The 16,785-nt window shown below is 38.7% G+C and overlaps 3 protein-coding genes across 3 annotated transcripts in view; 2 read left to right on the top strand and 1 right to left on the bottom strand.

Annotated features, from left to right (window-relative positions):
* LOC306763974 (genetic suppressor element 1-like) overlaps positions 1–5,084 on the top strand; it is a gene marked incomplete at both ends in the record, with an annotated part of 35,657 nt that extends 30,573 nt beyond the window's left edge. Inside the window, 9 exons of the mRNA XM_079250951.1 lie at positions 810–1,122; positions 1,228–1,808; positions 1,922–2,034; positions 2,120–2,399; positions 3,551–3,664; positions 3,757–4,134; positions 4,313–4,603; positions 4,699–4,802; positions 4,947–5,084. Coding sequence (XP_079107077.1) covers positions 810–1,122; positions 1,228–1,808; positions 1,922–2,034; positions 2,120–2,399; positions 3,551–3,664; positions 3,757–4,134; positions 4,313–4,603; positions 4,699–4,802; positions 4,947–5,084 — 2,312 coding nt within the window. The remainder of the gene's footprint in view (positions 1–809; positions 1,123–1,227; positions 1,809–1,921; positions 2,035–2,119; positions 2,400–3,550; positions 3,665–3,756; positions 4,135–4,312; positions 4,604–4,698; positions 4,803–4,946) is intronic.
* Positions 5,085–7,772: 2,688 nt separating this feature from the next.
* LOC306769358 (dynein light chain roadblock-type 2-like) lies at positions 7,773–8,475 on the bottom strand (the record flags this gene model as incomplete). Its single annotated transcript, XM_079257938.1, has 4 exons — positions 7,773–7,816; positions 7,935–8,102; positions 8,185–8,260; positions 8,467–8,475. 4 exons carry the CDS (start codon positions 8,473–8,475, stop codon positions 7,773–7,775), a joined length of 297 nt encoding a protein of 98 aa, XP_079114064.1.
* A 99-nt stretch (positions 8,476–8,574) lies between these two features.
* On the top strand, positions 8,575–15,174 carry psmd7 (proteasome 26S subunit, non-ATPase 7). The gene is made up of 8 exons (XM_079259215.1): positions 8,575–8,697; positions 9,053–9,144; positions 11,623–11,715; positions 11,825–11,922; positions 12,029–12,109; positions 12,217–12,308; positions 13,828–14,026; positions 14,558–15,174. The coding sequence occupies exons 1-8, from the start codon at positions 8,624–8,626 to the stop codon at positions 14,819–14,821; spliced, it is 993 nt and encodes a 330-aa protein (XP_079115341.1). The 5' UTR covers positions 8,575–8,623; the 3' UTR covers positions 14,822–15,174.
* Positions 15,175–16,785: the final 1,611 nt, after the last annotated feature.

Here is a 16,785-nt window from a genome sequence, read left to right as displayed (position 1 = left end):
CATAAATCCTATTCTCTTTTTAATGACAAGGGGCATCGACATTCTTCATTGAGAATCTCAAGGTTAAAGAATAAACATGTAGACCAGTGTTTCTCATTTCTAGTCCTAAGGCCCCCCTGCCTTGCATGTTTTAGACATGACCCTGCTCCAAAGCACCTGAGTCAGGTTACTGAACTTCCTCATCAAGTTCTTTGCAGCCTGTTAACAAGCCCTTTATTTCATTCAGGTGTGTTAAAGTAGGGTTGCCTATGAAACAAGGAGAGCAGGGGAGCCTGAGGACTGGATTTGAGAAACACTGACTTAGTCGAATAGTCATAGGGACTCCTGGATGTCAGCCACTTCTTTAAGGAAGCAGCTACATAAGAACTGCCAAACAGGGCGCTACAAACTGCTATCCTCCTTATCGTACGCGTCGCGGGCACGTTAAAGATGGGGTACTTCCTCCAACACTTACTGGAACTATAAAAAACAAAAGTTCCTGGTGTCAGAAAACATTCAGTGTGCTGCAGCTGCTGGTGTGACTGCAGTGACATCTGTTAGTAATATTTATTGCCCCAAAGGAAAACCTCTAATCTGACCCCGCATGACCTCTATTTTTGTCCGACCACCATATCAGACTATATTCACAAGACATTTTGAAGTAAGTTAGGCAGATTGAAATGTAAACTGTGACATTTATCCTCTCCAGAGAATAATACTTTTGTTTCAAACTGATTTTGATATTTTATTGATGAGTTTTTATGCTAAAATTAATGCAGAATATGACTAATAATGTCTTTTTTCATTCATTCTTTCATTCACTCATTCAGATAAATCCAAGAACTCAGACCAGCAGGGTTTCCCAGCACCTAAAGCTCTGTCCCTGCAGCCTGGACTCCCCTCCTCCAGGGCCTCTGTCCCACACCCAGTGCCCAGCCTGTTGCCTTCTCACCTGGGGAAGCATCGTGCTTCCGCCTCTGGGGGGATCCACGGAGCTCTGGCGGCTGCTATGATGACTCAGAGGGCCAGCGAGGAGGTGTGGTTGACACAGCAACGAGTGCAGAGACAAGAGAGGGAAGGTCCATTGGAAATGGGCCTCAGATCTCCTGGGAAAGGGGCGGAGCTAAAGAGGGACAACCACAGGTGAGAAATTCAAATGAATTAGGTTTAGAAAAAGATATTTTCTTTTCATTTTTCTTCGGTTTCTAACTAATCTATATGCATTTTAAAATATTTTATGCTTAACAGAGCAAATTCAGTCTATCATAACCTTGGCAACAAAGATGTGCCCCCCTGCCTCGGGGCTCCACCTCCCCTGATATCCCCTAAAGGTCCCCATCACCCTCCTGTCCCACCTACGACTCTATGGAACCCAGCTTCCCTTGTTGACACACCCGTGGACTCCCGCAGAAAACTCAATCCTGCCACACCGCCTACCCGACCTCCCCCAGGACTGACCAGAGCTGACAGACCCCTTTTGAGCTGGGGGGAGAGGATGGAAGATGGAGGAAAGAGGACTGCAAGAAGCCCGGAGAGGTACCCCTCACTGAGTGGAGCCGGTCTGCAGGAGTCCTGGAACAAATCAGAGCAGGAGCGAGCCATGCAGAGCTTTTACCCCCGGCATCACATCAGTAACCTCCACAGACCTCTGTCGGCGCAAAGTGAACAGGGTGGTCGATGTCAGGCAGCCTCTCCATCTCCGATGAGGGAGCGACACAGGCAGGCACCTGACAACATGCTGGTTTATGACGAGGTTCTGCAGCAGCACCGCCGGCTGCTCAGTAAACTCGATCTGGAAGAGAAGAGAAGAAAGGAGGCCAGAGAGGGAGGTGAGAGGTGCAGAGAGGGAAGAATACTGCTGGGAATGGTTATCATGGTGCATAGCTCCGCAATTTCATAATAACAAATGACCATTTCCCACCCCTTACTCTGCTTTCATCAGGTTATTACTACGACTTGGTTGATTCATATGACGAAAGTGATGAGGAAGAAGTGAAAGCTCATCTGAGGAGAGTAACAGAACAGCCCCCTCTCAAGCTGGACACGTCCTCTGAGGTGTGCAAAAGTACACTCCCGCATCACAGACTGAAGCTTGTAAATTTCTCTTTGATTTTCATACACCCAATCCCTGTCTCTAAAGAAAGTGGATTTTCTGCGCTTCTGTGGTCTCACCACACGGACCCATCGCGACGACATTCTGGTGCAGAAGAGGAGGAAAAGGAGAAGGATGATGAGAGATCGCAGCGTCTCCCCACCAGCAGTCCAGGGCAAGAAAAAGGTTGCTTCACCTTCAACACCTACGGCTCGCCTAAGCACACCGTACACTGCTGAGCAGATGGACAGCACCCCTGAGCTGGAGGAGAAAAAAGACTTTCTCCTGATGTTTGACCTCAGCCATGTCAGCCCACAGCAGAGGAGAGGTAACAACCTGTGTACAAGCTACACACATCCTACAAGCTACTTTACAGTTCTCGAGGTGTACCATGGAGAACATGAAGTTTACCCTCAGTGTTGTGTTTAACCTGAGACTGTAGGAGGAAGAGGAGAAAATAAAGTTAGGGGATCCGAAGCGACATCTTCTGTGTTGTTCTGGCTTTTAATCCATATTCATATATCTTGAATATATGCTTATTCAGTCGCAGGAAATGGACTGAAAGTGAGGATGCTTTAAAAATATGTATTCATGGGACCGAAACATGCTCGTCATATGGAGTCTATACGACCTGCTGCAGAACTTATTGAGAATCATTATGATGCCAGCTAGAGTTATTGTTATCTTCAGTCACACACCTTCCCAGTTGGATTTTTTGGATTTGGGTTTTTATCATATTTCCACTGTGAATGACTGGAGAGCTGTCCAGGGTGTACCCTGCCTTTCACCCAAAGACTGCTGGGATAGGCTCCAGCTTCCCCGCAACCCTTCATTGGACTAAGCGGTTAAGATAATGGATGGATGGATGGATTATATATCCAGTCATCTAGATGACTTTCTATACTTTGGTTGGTTTAATTTTCTAAGACTGTGTGAGCATCTGAAGTAAGCTCAGGACTGTGTTTCTCATGGCCTATTTATTTTTTTTTTTTTTAAAGATTCAGCTGTGTTTATGTTGTTATTCTATTTTTATGTTGTTAAAAATACATGAACATTAGCGGGGGGGTTTAAAGGCTTTGAACACTGGATTATAAAACAGCATTGCTTTAAAAAGGATGTTTCTAACATGGAGGGACTGTGCTGGTATCTGTCAGCTGCTCTTTTGGACTCTTAATTTTCTGCTTCCAGAAGTGTTTTCTGGTGAGTCTGATGTGTCAAAAGATCTTGATGTGGATGACATGGGAGAAATAAATCTAGGTGACAGTCTGCACAAAGTGCACATTCTTTTACGTAAATAATGAAAATGAGACAACATGGGGACATTGGATTTTTATGGCCATGCTTTAGTTTCCTGCTCTAAATACATTTAGTAACATGTTTCCATCAGTTTCTGATAGGAAAACTCCGTTTTTAAAGTCCCTGTGTCTTTTTTTGTCAGAATGAATGACGGGTGTTCTCATTCTGTCTTTTTCTCTGTAGATAAGGAGAGGACAGAAGAGCTGCTGAGAGCCATTCAGAGGAAGACTGTGACATTAGACACACTCAGATATAATCCTTTGCCACTATGTGGAAGTCCTACTGTTCCCTCAGCTGGTGAGCCACACACACAGATACATACACATGAACTCATCTCTGAGTTTAAGGTTGCAGAACAATCGTTTGAACAAACTTTGCTCATCTTCTAGGTGAGTCCTCCACAGCTTCTGTGCCGTCTCAGTCAAATGGACACCTGTACCCAGACTCCCCCAGCCCATCTCCTCCTTATCTACACAAACCCAAGCACCTACATAGTGACACATTTAAACCATCCATGGACTCCCAGGTGATCCCAATCCCTCCTCCCTTGACTTCCCATCAGGAAAAGTCTGAATCTATTGAAACTCAGTCTAGCAGGAAGCTCCTACCCCATCAGAACGGTATTGCAGCTCCTCCTCTGAAAAAAGAGACCAGTCCGGTGCAGAACGGGCGGAACCGGCCCTGGGAGAGGTTCACGCCTGAGGCCTTTGCTCAGCGCTTCCACCAGGCTGTGCTGCAGTCCACACACAGCACGCTGCAGAAAAAAGGTGAGCCACTCTCCCTTCTATGCATGCACACTCAGCCTTGATTGGTTTTTAAAAAAAAAAAAAAGACTGTTCTGCCACCTAGTGGTCGTAAAGTGCATCACTTTAAATGCACATTAAACGATAAGAATGGTTTGAAAAAGGCTGACCTTTTCTTTTCTTCTTACGCTTTCCTTTTAAGGCATCACAAGTAATTTCCCTGAAGCCGGAGGAAAGTCTGATCACTCGCTGCCTCACAACATATCTCATCTGAAAAGTGCAAATCTCAGCCACACACCTCAGCTTGCACACATCAACGGCCACCACTTCCAATCCCCTGCAGCCACTCGGGATCCTCCAGCTCTGCAGGACCATCTTTCTGATGAGGATGAGGAGTCGGGTCAGGAGGATGAGGAGGAAGAGACTGATGAACCTCCAAAGAAGTGGCAGGGGATTGAAGCTATTTTTGAAGCCTATCAGGAATATGTGGACGGTAAGTTAGTGTCAAGTCAGGTGGTTTTAGATTTAATTTAGTCTCAGAAAGCTTGAGAAAATTCTTATCATTTTGTTGTGTTTTTCTCCTCTCAGAATGGAGCATAGAGCGGCAGGTCCTCCACAGCCAATGTAAAAGACTTGAAGCTCAGAACTATAATCTGACCCGAACAGCGGAGCAGCTTTCTCTCACGATGGGGGTGAGAATCTCAGTCTCAAACGGCATAGCTTTTTTGTAAATTTCTGTCTTTCTTCTCTATTTAGATTTTAGAAGCAGTCTTGCTGTCTTTGTACACTGGCATGTCGCTGTGTAATGTGAGCGGTGCATTTCCTCTGTTTATCAGGAGCTGGTGAGTCAGAGGCAGAAAGTGAGAGAGGAGCGGGACAGACTGCAGGCGCAGCTCGAGCACTTCAGGAGGTGTTTGACACTACCTAACATTCACTGGGGAAGGGGCCAAGTCAACGGGCACATGCTGAGGTGACCTCCGACACGGACTCTTAAGATTTACGCCTCTGACTCGGAGGGAAGAGCAACAAGAGCAAGTCAGACTGGAGCCAGGCTGCTCGCCACACATGAAGCACTTGAAGGAGCCAGCCGTTTTCTTGTTACATTTCTGGCCATTCAGTCATGTCACCTGATTCTTCCCAGTTTATTAGCTGTCATTTTGTCCACAGTAACCCATACTGTCCAGAGAGTGTGACTGCCAGTGAAACGACACTCACAACTCCTACTGCCTGATTTGGCTTTAAAGATTGTCCACAATTTGGCTCATATCATAGCAATCCATGCTTACGTTGTCCACATCAGTAAGTTGTATCACCAAGCACACATCTGCAGCCTCTCCGGGCAGCAGTGAGAGGACTCCAGCTGTGCAGTGAGGTTTGAGTTAAGGAATCAATGCACACCTCAGGCCTTAAACTTGACAGGATGCACTTGAAAGGAAGTTGGAGGAAATACTTGACAGTCCTCTGCTTGGTATAATCTGTCTGCTGAGCTTTGTGTCTGACAGATGGAGCAATATATGTGCTGGTTAAATGATCTACAGAGTACAAGAAGCATCCAGAGTATATTTAATGTCAGATGGTTTTAGTTCGATTCTTTTTTAAGTTCATTTTTAACTGGTAAAGTCACTTGTGATAGATGAGGAGTTTTGTATGTTTTACTGCTTTAACCATTGCGTGTGGAAAGCCATAGGGGGGAAATTGCTGCTGGTCAGAATAAAAATGTTTAGAAAATTAAGGACAGTAGGATAATTTTATTTAAAACAAAAATAAGTCATGTGATGTCAAAATATTTGGGGTTTTGAAAGGTATGCACAGGAAAACTGCAAATATAAGCCACTGTCATGGCTCAGGTGATTTACCTGCGAGCTTTTGCCATAAAATATAAAAACTTTTTTCCTTCACATGTTAGATGATTGGCATAATTTATTTGACGCTGAAGTACTTTGAAGCAGCAGAGGTTTATTATTAAGCTAATTTAGTTTTCAATTTCCGTTCAGGACAACAGATACTAAAACTCTTTCATGTGAGACTTGAATCGATTCTCTGATGTTTACGTGTGATATAAAGATCAGAAAGACTCTCCTTTGCAAGAAAATGAACTACACCCTCAGTTGTTTTTCTTTTTAATAAGATTTATTTTAGTCTAAGTCAGATAAAGTGTCACAATCATATTTTCTTCCCATTGATTCAAATCTTTAAGCACAAACTACAATAAGAGTTCTCCTTATTCACCTGACCTTCCCGCCCAGTCTCCTTTACAAACTTGCTGTGAAATCTTGAATATTTGCTTCAATCAGTTGTTATGTAATGTATTATTTAGGCTGTATAATTGCAATGAATTATTTATTAACATATATTGCTGTACATTCCGATGGAACTTTACATTAAAATATTTGTAAAATGTCTTAAATGTTTTGTTGTTTTTTTTTCCCTGTCTGCATACGTGGGGGAGTTTTCACATCTGGGGAATATTAAACAAGCTTTTGGCCTTGTAAACACCCATAGCAGCAAATGAAATTGTGCAAAATGTCAAACTAGTTTCTGACTCTTACTGAACAAAATCACAAGTTCTTATAATGTAGCTGAGAAGGCCTCCAAGGTTTGCATTTAGTCTTTAAAATGTATCATTATGAAGGCTCAGTATAATAATAGCAGCGTTCATTTTTGGAGTACTGGATCTTCTATGGACCATGCAGTTATATTGAATCATTTTATGCATAATGTTAACTATGACTGGATATTTCTTTTTTTAAAATGCTCTTCTTTTAATAATTAATGCATATGAACCTTAAAATAACCTTGAAGTTGACAACATACTTTCATATTACTCAATATCAAATGAGTTGCAAAAGATTGTGTATCTTAGACTAATAGAGCTGATGTGGCCCCATTGTACATTTACCTCATCTAAACATAATCAGCTTGGAGGAATTTATTTATTTAATCTTTACAAAAGAGCTAAAACTCAGGGTTGCCTTGGTTTAGATACAACATTTTATATGATAAAGTCAGGGCTTAGACTTTGTCATCCACACCAAAACATTAGCTTTATTTTTCTTTCATCATGCACGTAGAATGCAACTCAAATGTCCTGATATTCTCTCAGTTCGTTAGAAGACAGTTGTATAACACTGCATGGCTTAATCTCAGGCTGCAAATCAAAAACATTAAATAGTGTTTAAAATTCAGTTTTTATTACTGACAATTTACAAGCATTTTATAATAATAAAAATTGGCACAACTTTAATGAGTTGTCCAAACTTTGTGATAAAAGCCCTGCAATTGATACTCATTATGATCTATATTTTAAAGTTCCTTTTGACATAGAGTAAAAAATTATAGCTTCACTTTGCTTTCCTTTATAATTTGATTACTCTATTTTGATACAGCATACTTGTACTGAAGGCTTCATTTCTTTTATTTAGGTTTTCCAATATATATGTTACCCATCTGGAAATTGATGACAAACATGTAGAATATCAATGGGAAATATGCCAAGAAATATGCCATGTAACAACAAAAACATACAACATGTAATGGTAGCATTCTTATGTGCCGAATGCAAAATGTTTATTAAGTACTTGAGGCAATGTGATAGTGGAAAAATTATTTTTCTTTGATAAAGCACCACCATATGAGAAAGGCTTCACCAAAATGCCTTGCAGTTATTCACATGGGTTCTGGATGACTATCAGCAGAAAGTTGTTTTCTGCAAATACATGAAAGAAGAGCATATGAGTCACACCAATCCAGTGAGAAAAGCACAGTTAAATGATTGTATCAGGGAAAATGATCAGTTAAAATGATCACAACTTTTGCATAGTCACCTGGTGCAAGCATGATCTCATGCTTCTTGGAACGGATGCGAAGGAAGGTGAGGTCATTTTGAGGGTCAATATCTCTGACCGTGCTCTTGGCCAGTGCTGTAAGATTGCGGAGATGTCCAGCATACAGGACAGTCGTGGAGTTATCTAAAGTTGTTCTGATCGGAATACCTAAAATAATAAAAAAGAAACATTTCCAGTCAGATTGTATTATAAATATGAATCATAAATAACTATTTTTGGCTCAACTTACCCTCCGAATTCACAACTATCGTTCCAATCACACCTTTATGTGCTTCAATCCTTTTCAATGTTTCCTCAACATCATCCTGTTAAGTTAGACAATTTTAAATATTTATGAAAGAATTAGCTTAAAAAATAACAACAGAACAATAAATGTGTGTGTGTGTGTGTATATATATATATATATATATATATATGTATATATATACACACACACATAAGTTATTATTAAGTTAAAATATAACAAAAAAGCTATATTAACTTAAAAGATCAGACAAAAACTAGCTTTTACTCCTACCATTTTCTCCGTTAGTAGCCTTCTGTGACAACTTTGCTTTCTTCTCTGTCTCTTGTTGCCTAGGGAAACGGAAGAAACGTCACAGGTCGCCGGAAGTGACGTGTAGAGTTCATTGTGTTGAGGTGGTGTGCTGTAAATCCTCATCGCAAAAATGCCAGAGTTAGCAGTCGAAAATGTCGTCGTTCACCCGCTTGTGCTGCTCAGCGTGGTCGATCATTTTAACAGGTCAGTATAGTCGGTGTTTGTGTTTAGTCAGTTGCGGTTACCAGGTGGTCAATTTGTACAGAAGCATAGCGCTTCTGTTAGGCTAGGCTAACGTTAGCACTGCTGAGTCAGTCCCGTTCAGAATGAACGTAGACAAGACATGTCTAGTTAGCTTTGGGAAAACGTGAAGTAATAACGTAGATTCATTTATGTCACTTATTGGTATCGTTTTAGGAATGACTAATAGATTTGCTTACTAAAATATTTATAATACTGTCTTTTAGCGATGTAACATTGTTATCTGTTGATTAGCATAGTTCATGACTAAGAAAGTGAGATAGAAAATAGCCAAACTTTTTTTTTTTTTAATCTACAGGATAGGAAAAGTTGGAAATCAGAAACGGGTTGTTGGTGTCCTGTTGGGGTCATGGCAGAAAAAAGTTCTTGACGTCTCCAATAGTTTTGCGGGTAAGTGGAAGCATTTGATACTCTAGCAGGAGTGTAAGTGGTGGGAAAATGCTTACTTACTGCCTGATAACAAAATAAAAGAAAGTGCTTCACAGATATATAAAACCAAGAACTAAGAGAGCAAATTATATTTTAAGATTGTAATATGCCTGTGTTAGTACATAAAGTACCTATGTGACACAAAGTGATTTATCTATTGTAATTAATTAAGAATACAAAATTATAACTAGAACCTAGTTCTAGTTATGAGTAGTTATAGCTAGAAACTCAGATATATCAAACTCAGAAGTAAGAGAGCAGATTATATTTTAAGATTGTAATATGCCTGTGTTAGTGCATAAAGTACCTCTGTGATACAAAGTGATTTATTTTAATTAAGTATACAAAGTTGTAACTAGAACTTCTATAGAATTGATGACATCCAATCAAACACCTGATTTGCCTCTGATCTGTCCAATTATCTGCATCCTCCAAACTTTGTGACATTTAAAAAAACCCCATCTCAAATCATGTAGTGTGAGCCTGTTATAATAAATTGGACTTGTAGTTTGTCAGCATACTCTGCAGCAAGGTTGGCATATTCTGTGGTAGATAACTCCTGAGCTGCTACATGCATTCATTATAACAGGACAGGGCATCTTATTCTATCATTTCCTTAAATGAAGTAAGGTAACTGCAGATAAAATGCCAGAAACAAGAGTTACTGTTTTCCCACCTTCTGGGGGGCAGAAAGAGGCTGAATGAACATTTCAGGCCAAACATCTATGATCTATTTTTGTCTTGCTTAGCTATTTGTTAAATTAAGGCAGTGTTTCCTCAGATGGGATTACAAATATGCCTTAGGTTACTTGGAGAAAATCCAAGGGGTATGTAGAAAAAATAAGACAGGAAAATACTTTACTTTTTCTTTTATATTATTCCTATTTAATAGGTCTGACTTTAGTTTGTACTATGTGTCATTAATGTGTTCAGGATTACTACACAGAATTAGAAACATATACGTATGCACATTTATAATAATGTACAGATCTTGAGAAGTTTTTCCTGATCATATTAAGAAATTTTAAACATTTCACTTGAATAAAATGTTTTGTAAATTTTTTTTTTCAGATCCATTGTGAATTTTAGGTTGTAGTGCACGTTTAAATGAGAAATATTTTTAAAAAAATATGTTAAAAAAAAACAAACAAGAAAACAGATAACAATTGAAATATAGTGTTTGCCATGAAATAATTTGAATATAAATTAATTTAATAAATTAATTTAAAAATGCATTAAATTGATATATTTTTATTCATTTTGAATGAAAAATGTTTGTGGATAAACTTAGTATGTTACAATATGTAAAATATAAAAAACAAATTTCATCTGAATAGAGTTTGTTAAAAAAAAAAAAATTCACATACAATTGTGTAAATGTATAATTGAGGCAAAATATTGTTGAGACTGATGTTCAGTAAATGTAAAAGTTTTGATAATATATTTGTACTTCTTTCTACTAAAACAGTTTTAAAAAATATGTAGCTGTTGTTATTCAGATATTATAATACTGTTAATTTACTGTTCCAACTCAATTTAAATCAGTTTGTACTGAATGTGGGCGCTGAACTAAAATAAAATTTAACACCTATGAATTTAAATGTTTTCCACGGGGGCTACGGTATTGATAAAAGCTTCAGAACTGCATTTAGGTGATCATATCATTAATAAACCAGTGCCTTTTAATGTTGCCCTGTATGCACCCGAATCAGACTAAACATTTAATTAATGTTTGAGACTTTTGCACCTGTTTTAGTTTGAACTAACAAGCAGGAAGTCTTTAACAACTCTGCACGAAACTGTACCATGTACAGTTTGCTTTTCACTTGTTCAATTCTGTGAAACAAGTCCTGAAAGACCGGCCAAACTAAAGGGAAATCATGCACAAGACGGTGAAGGTTATCCTTTGAGAAGTGTGTTCATAAAGATAAAAAACTTTCAAGCTGATTAACGCCTTATAAAATTAAGATGTGACTGTAACGGTTAAGTAGTTTAATAAGGAACAAGAGATCAGAGATATAATTGGAGGCAAGATAATGCACTGGCTAATTTTAATTAACTCAGAATTGCAGCTTAAAAAGGAAAACCGGGTTAGGAGAGGTATCAGAGTGAAAGCACAGTAGCAAACTGATTTGTTGAGGTTTAGACATATGTTACAGCAGCACACCACTACTATGTTGATATTTCTTTCTCCATCTGCGAACCTGACATGTCCTGCTCTGTCAGAGACAGTAAAGTTGTAGATTTACGACAAGTGGAAAGATGCCTTCATAGAGTTCTGATCTGATTCTGTAAAGCACAGTTCTTACCTGGATATAAGAGTTTCTCGTCTATTTTTAGCCTCCAGCGTAGCTTTTACATTAGGCTTTGATTCTGTCTGCTTTAGAAGTGGATTCTGCTGTTCCTGTGAAAAATCTAACGCTGCTTTTTACTCTTCAGTGCCATTTGATGAAGATGACAGGGACGATTCAGTATGGTTCCTGGATCACGACTACTTGGAGAACATGTATGGCATGTTCAAGAAAGTTAATGGTAAGGCAGCAGCTGTGACCATGAAATTAAGTTGTTTTGTTTGAATGATGATATTTTTGTGTCATCCTGGATGCAGATCTTTAAATAATAACTATCCTTTGGTTTTCAGCCAGAGAAAGAATAGTTGGATGGTACCACACAGGACCCAAGTTACATAAGAATGACATTGCCATCAATGAGCTCGTCAAGCGGTACTGCACCAACTCGGTATGACTTCTTTACTTTTTCCATATCGCATTGTGAATGCACTGTTCATTACTTTGACGTAATGATTTTCACTCTGATAAATAACTCGCACATCCTCTCTTACAAGGTGTTAGTCATCATAGATGTGAAGCCTAAAGACCTTGGTCTGCCCACAGAGGCATACATTTCTGTGGAAGAAATACATGATGTAAGTGAAAAGAAACGACCTACATCCAAAGAAAGTCTAAGTTAAAAAGAAATCTCTTTAAATGAGCGTTGATGTATTTATTTTATGGGCAATTTGCTGTTTAATAGGATGGAACTCCGACGTCCAAGACGTTCGAACATGTCACCAGTGAGATTGGAGCTGAAGAAGCAGAGGAAGTGGGAGTGGAGCACCTGCTGAGGTACTAAATAAAGCTTTGATTGAGACATGCACACTCTTAATCGCTTATAGTTATTGCAATTAAAGTACAGATGTTAACTTATATTCTGCTTGGTAATTGTAACGCTTAAATTAAATTAAGAGTGTTAGGACTAAGTATTGCAATGGATGGAATGGGTGAACAGAAGACCAGATTCGCTATGGGAGCTTGTGTGGTGAATGAATGAAGACAGGAGGCAGGAAGATTAAAGTTAAGGATAATTGTATTGCATTAAAAAACTAAATAAGGCACAGTTAAATTATATTTGTAAACAGGACAACCAAGAAATGAGACACACACACAAAAAAAAAACACTTTCAAGAAACCTTTTTTCAAGCTTTTTTTCCCCAGTTCAGTTCAGTTGTACCCAAAAGGATTTTTTCCCCTTTGGATTTTTGTTCAGTCTTCTTATTACGATCCTGGTAGGAAGACGCAAAAGTTCAGTTTTATTTACGATCCTTGAGGGAAATGCAGAGTTCAGTTTTTAGTTACGATCCTTGGAGGAACCGCAAAGTTCATTTTATCAAAACTAAAGGTGTCCGGAATTCGGAGAAAAAACATCAAAACAAAAAAAAAGTCCTACCCAATCCAGCTCACCACCTCTTGAAGAGGATTCTTGGGGGGTGGTAAAAACCTGACCTAAAAGAAGGTCACAAAAAAAATCCCAATAAATATCAACCCATAAATCATATCAGTTACCAGTAACATTTTTTCAGTATTCATCACCTTATCAAAATATAAAATATAAATGCTCTCAATAGTTTGTAAACATATGACAAATAAATATAAATAAATAATTCAGTTGCGCAACATTCATTCAAAAGAAAAATCAAAACATTAATAGCACCAGTTGTAGCAGTGGCTAACACTGGCCCATTCATTTCTATTGCTCAGTTAACTTTTAGTTAGCACATTGCTAGCGCATTTTAAAACATAAATAAATAATCAACGGAAAGCGATATTGGTATAACACCAATATGGTGGATAGTTTAGGCCTTATACTAAAGGCACATATCATTCATAGCCGGCTTCTAAGTGTTTTTAGTTAGTTTTAGACAGTTTAATAAGTGTAAACGCTGTCAGAAAACTTCTGGAAAACCGAAAGCAACTTCCGCCATTAATTTAACTTTTTTAAACGACTTTCGGCAAAATCAGTCAAAAGGATTTAGTTAAGGACATGATGCATAAACTCACCATTGAGTTTGAAAAGCTTTGGTTTAGTTTTCAGGGAGTTCTGGCGGAGTTTGTGGAGTCATCCAGCACACGAGTCCAGCCGTGGAGCAGGGCAATGGTGACAGGATGTTAGTGAGGCCGCAGCCATTTTTATGATAGCGCCACTTGTGGCAGGGCATGTGATTGCGGCGGGGAGCAGTGAAAAACTCCCAGATTATTTGGAGACATGGGTTACATAATACTCAAGCAAAGATGATTAACAGAGAAACTTCCAATAAAAATATTAACCTTCTTATCTTTTCTTCGTCTTTCTGTGTTGTGACTAAAGAGACATCAAGGATACCACAGTGGGAACGCTGTCACAGCGCATCACAAACCAAGTTCATGGCCTGAAAGGACTCAACTCCAAGCTGTTGGACATCCACTCATATCTAGAGAGGGTGGCTGCAGGCAAACTTCCCATCAACCATCAGATCATCTACCAGCTGCAGGATGTCTTCAATCTGCTGCCAGATGTAAACCTACTGGTAAGAGGATGATTATTTAATGGAAATTGGTGTCTTTTTGATCACAGTAACCTTACGTGACTTTGGGAAATCTGTTTTTACATTATGTTGAAGCAGATGTTACTACTTAGTGTTAGAAATCTATATTGGTTGTGTTAGGAATACAGAAGCATTACAGCTGCTTCAGGTTTTCTTGATAATGGGGTGAATCAAAGAAGTGTGGACAGGAAAACGAAGGAAATGGCTTTGAGGGAGCAGTAGCTTCTTTAATCCACCGTAGTCTGAATTGAAGATTAGAGCTGTTCAGACTGTGTTGAACAAGTGAAACATTGCTATTAATTTAAAAAAAAAAAGAAAAAACCTATTTCCCTGATAAGACATTTGACCACCTTTTGTTTCTAAACTTGAAGGTTTTAAAAAGCCTGGGGCTCAAAGAAAATTAGTATTTTACTTATGACTTAGTTATTTTTTTGATACGAAACAATTCAGTTGTTTCTTTTTTTAGTTTCCAGTTACCATTGTGGTTTCAAAATCTGTAATATTTTGTTGCAGGAGTTCACAAAAGCCTTTTACCTGAAGACCAACGACCAGATGTTGGTGGTCTACCTGGCCTCGCTCATACGTTCTGTGGTGGCTCTGCACAACCTGATCAACAACAAGATTTCTAACCGAGACGCAGAGAAGAAAGAAGGACAGGAGAAGGAAGAAGGCAAGAAAGAGAAGAAGGAGGAAAAAGAGAAAAAAGATGAGAAGGACAAAGACAAGGAGAAAGAGAAAGCAGATGGTGCCAAAAAAGACGAGAAGAAGAAAAAATGAGTGCTTTTTCTCTGTGGCCTTTTCTCAAATCATGCCATCTTCATCTGGATGATGCTCTACTTTCCATCCACAGTCGCTCTGTATGTGGGTCTCGGACTAAAAGTAGGACTCTATATGGGGAATTGTGTCATTTGAGATTCGGCCTCATGGTACCAAATGACACTCAAAGACTGTTATTATCGTGCGAAGATGATGACGTTTGCTTTCTGGTGTTCTGAACTGTGAGAACATGTTTATGGTGTTTTCATAGTTGCCATGCTCTTGGTGTTAACAAACACCTAGTTTCCTCTTTTTTTGTAAGATGAATTTAAAAATGTTATTGTTTCTGTATCACTCATTAAATTTGGGTCATATTCAAATTTCTCTGGTTTTTTTTTCAGTTTTTAATGTTCCTTTTTCATTTTTTGAAAAAAAAACCCCAAAAAACGTCAAGTTTTTATTTTCTATTAGACCTGCTGTTATACAAGTGTGATGCAGTGATTATGATGAGGTAACAACATAGGAGTAGACATGTATATTTATATTTTCAACAAAGAAAAAATAATGCATAAAAGTGCATTTGGCAGTTTTTGGGCAATAGAAAATGAGTGAAGAAGAATGCTATGTGTGTTTCCGATTAAGTTTAAAATCTGTCTTTTTTTTGTCTTGTCCAGCATTTAAGCAGGCAGAATGATTTTCTGGATGCTGTTTTCTGCTGGGCAAATTTACTTTGCCAAGGGAAGCATTATAGATATAATGCTTCCTTTGATATTCTGGATTCTAATTTTTTTTCCTATTTATTTTACATAATTGTTTGTGTTACAAAGTTTGTATTTCTAGATTGGACCGGAGAGGATAGAAGAGGGACAGAAAGAGAATCTAGAACAAGAGAAAACAGAAAAACACCTTGTAGAGAGAAAAAAGAATGAGAAAGAGAACAACCTACACACATATGCATGTACACAAGCACACATACACACCCGCCTATATAAACACCTATCCTTACACCTACACACACTGGAGTCATGTTCCCCCTGCGGGAGGATGAAGCCGTCAACTATCAGGGGAACCTAGAACTCAAGCTAAATCAGACACACAAAGAAAACTAGCTGCTGTTGGTGAATAAATCTGCAGACGACTCAGTGACTGTCACATGCAGAACATACAGAGTGGAAGTGTTCAGAGAAGAGAGATCATGGCAAGTTTAAAATCTTTCTAAATGGTTTTGAAACCTGCCCTTTCAACTGATCATGTTTTCTAAGGTCCCCAGAAATCTGTTGTTTGTCCTTATACACAAATAGCCAGACATGAACAGATTCTTATGCTTAAACCTTGATGACTCCCATTAATAGAAATGTTCCCTATTTTATATGCTTACTTAATAAAATACTGAAACTTTTTTTTTTTATAGATAGGTGCCAGGGTGTAATAGTGTATCTTTTGCCCTAGAACATTAAAAAAAAAAAAGGTTAAGGCACATTTATACAGACACGATATTACAAAACCAAATTATTTTCGTATTATGTTTAGTCTGAACAAACTTAGGTCATACTTAGGATATTAGCCAATAAACAGAACTGAAATCTGACGGGGAACAAAACTTTTTGCATTTAACCCCGGTCTTCAGGACCCCCTGCAGCCTGTTAACGAGCCATTCATTTCATCCAGGTGTGTTTAAACAGGGTTGCTTTTAAAGCATGCAGGTCCTGAGGACTGGACCACTGATTTAACCACTATCAAACTGGTATATCAAAACAGTGGTGCACCCCACATAACTACATTTAAATAAAATAAAACTATATTCTAATATTTTTATTTGAAATATTCCGTCTGTAAAGTCTGAAGAGCGCGGCGTGAGACACTTTCCAGAGAGGAGGAACTCTGACTGGTTATATTTTTAAAACTGCGTCATCCAGTCTCTCACGCGCAGAGCTCGCAAGTCCTCTGCCAGTCCCCCCCCTAAAAAAAATCAGTCGTACCAGTGG

This window comes from Telmatherina bonti (assembly GCF_933228915.1).
Source record: "Telmatherina bonti genome assembly, chromosome: 2".
Taxonomy (NCBI): Eukaryota; Metazoa; Chordata; class Actinopteri; order Atheriniformes; family Telmatherinidae; genus Telmatherina; species Telmatherina bonti.
This window is presented reverse-complemented; position numbering and strand designations above follow the sequence as displayed.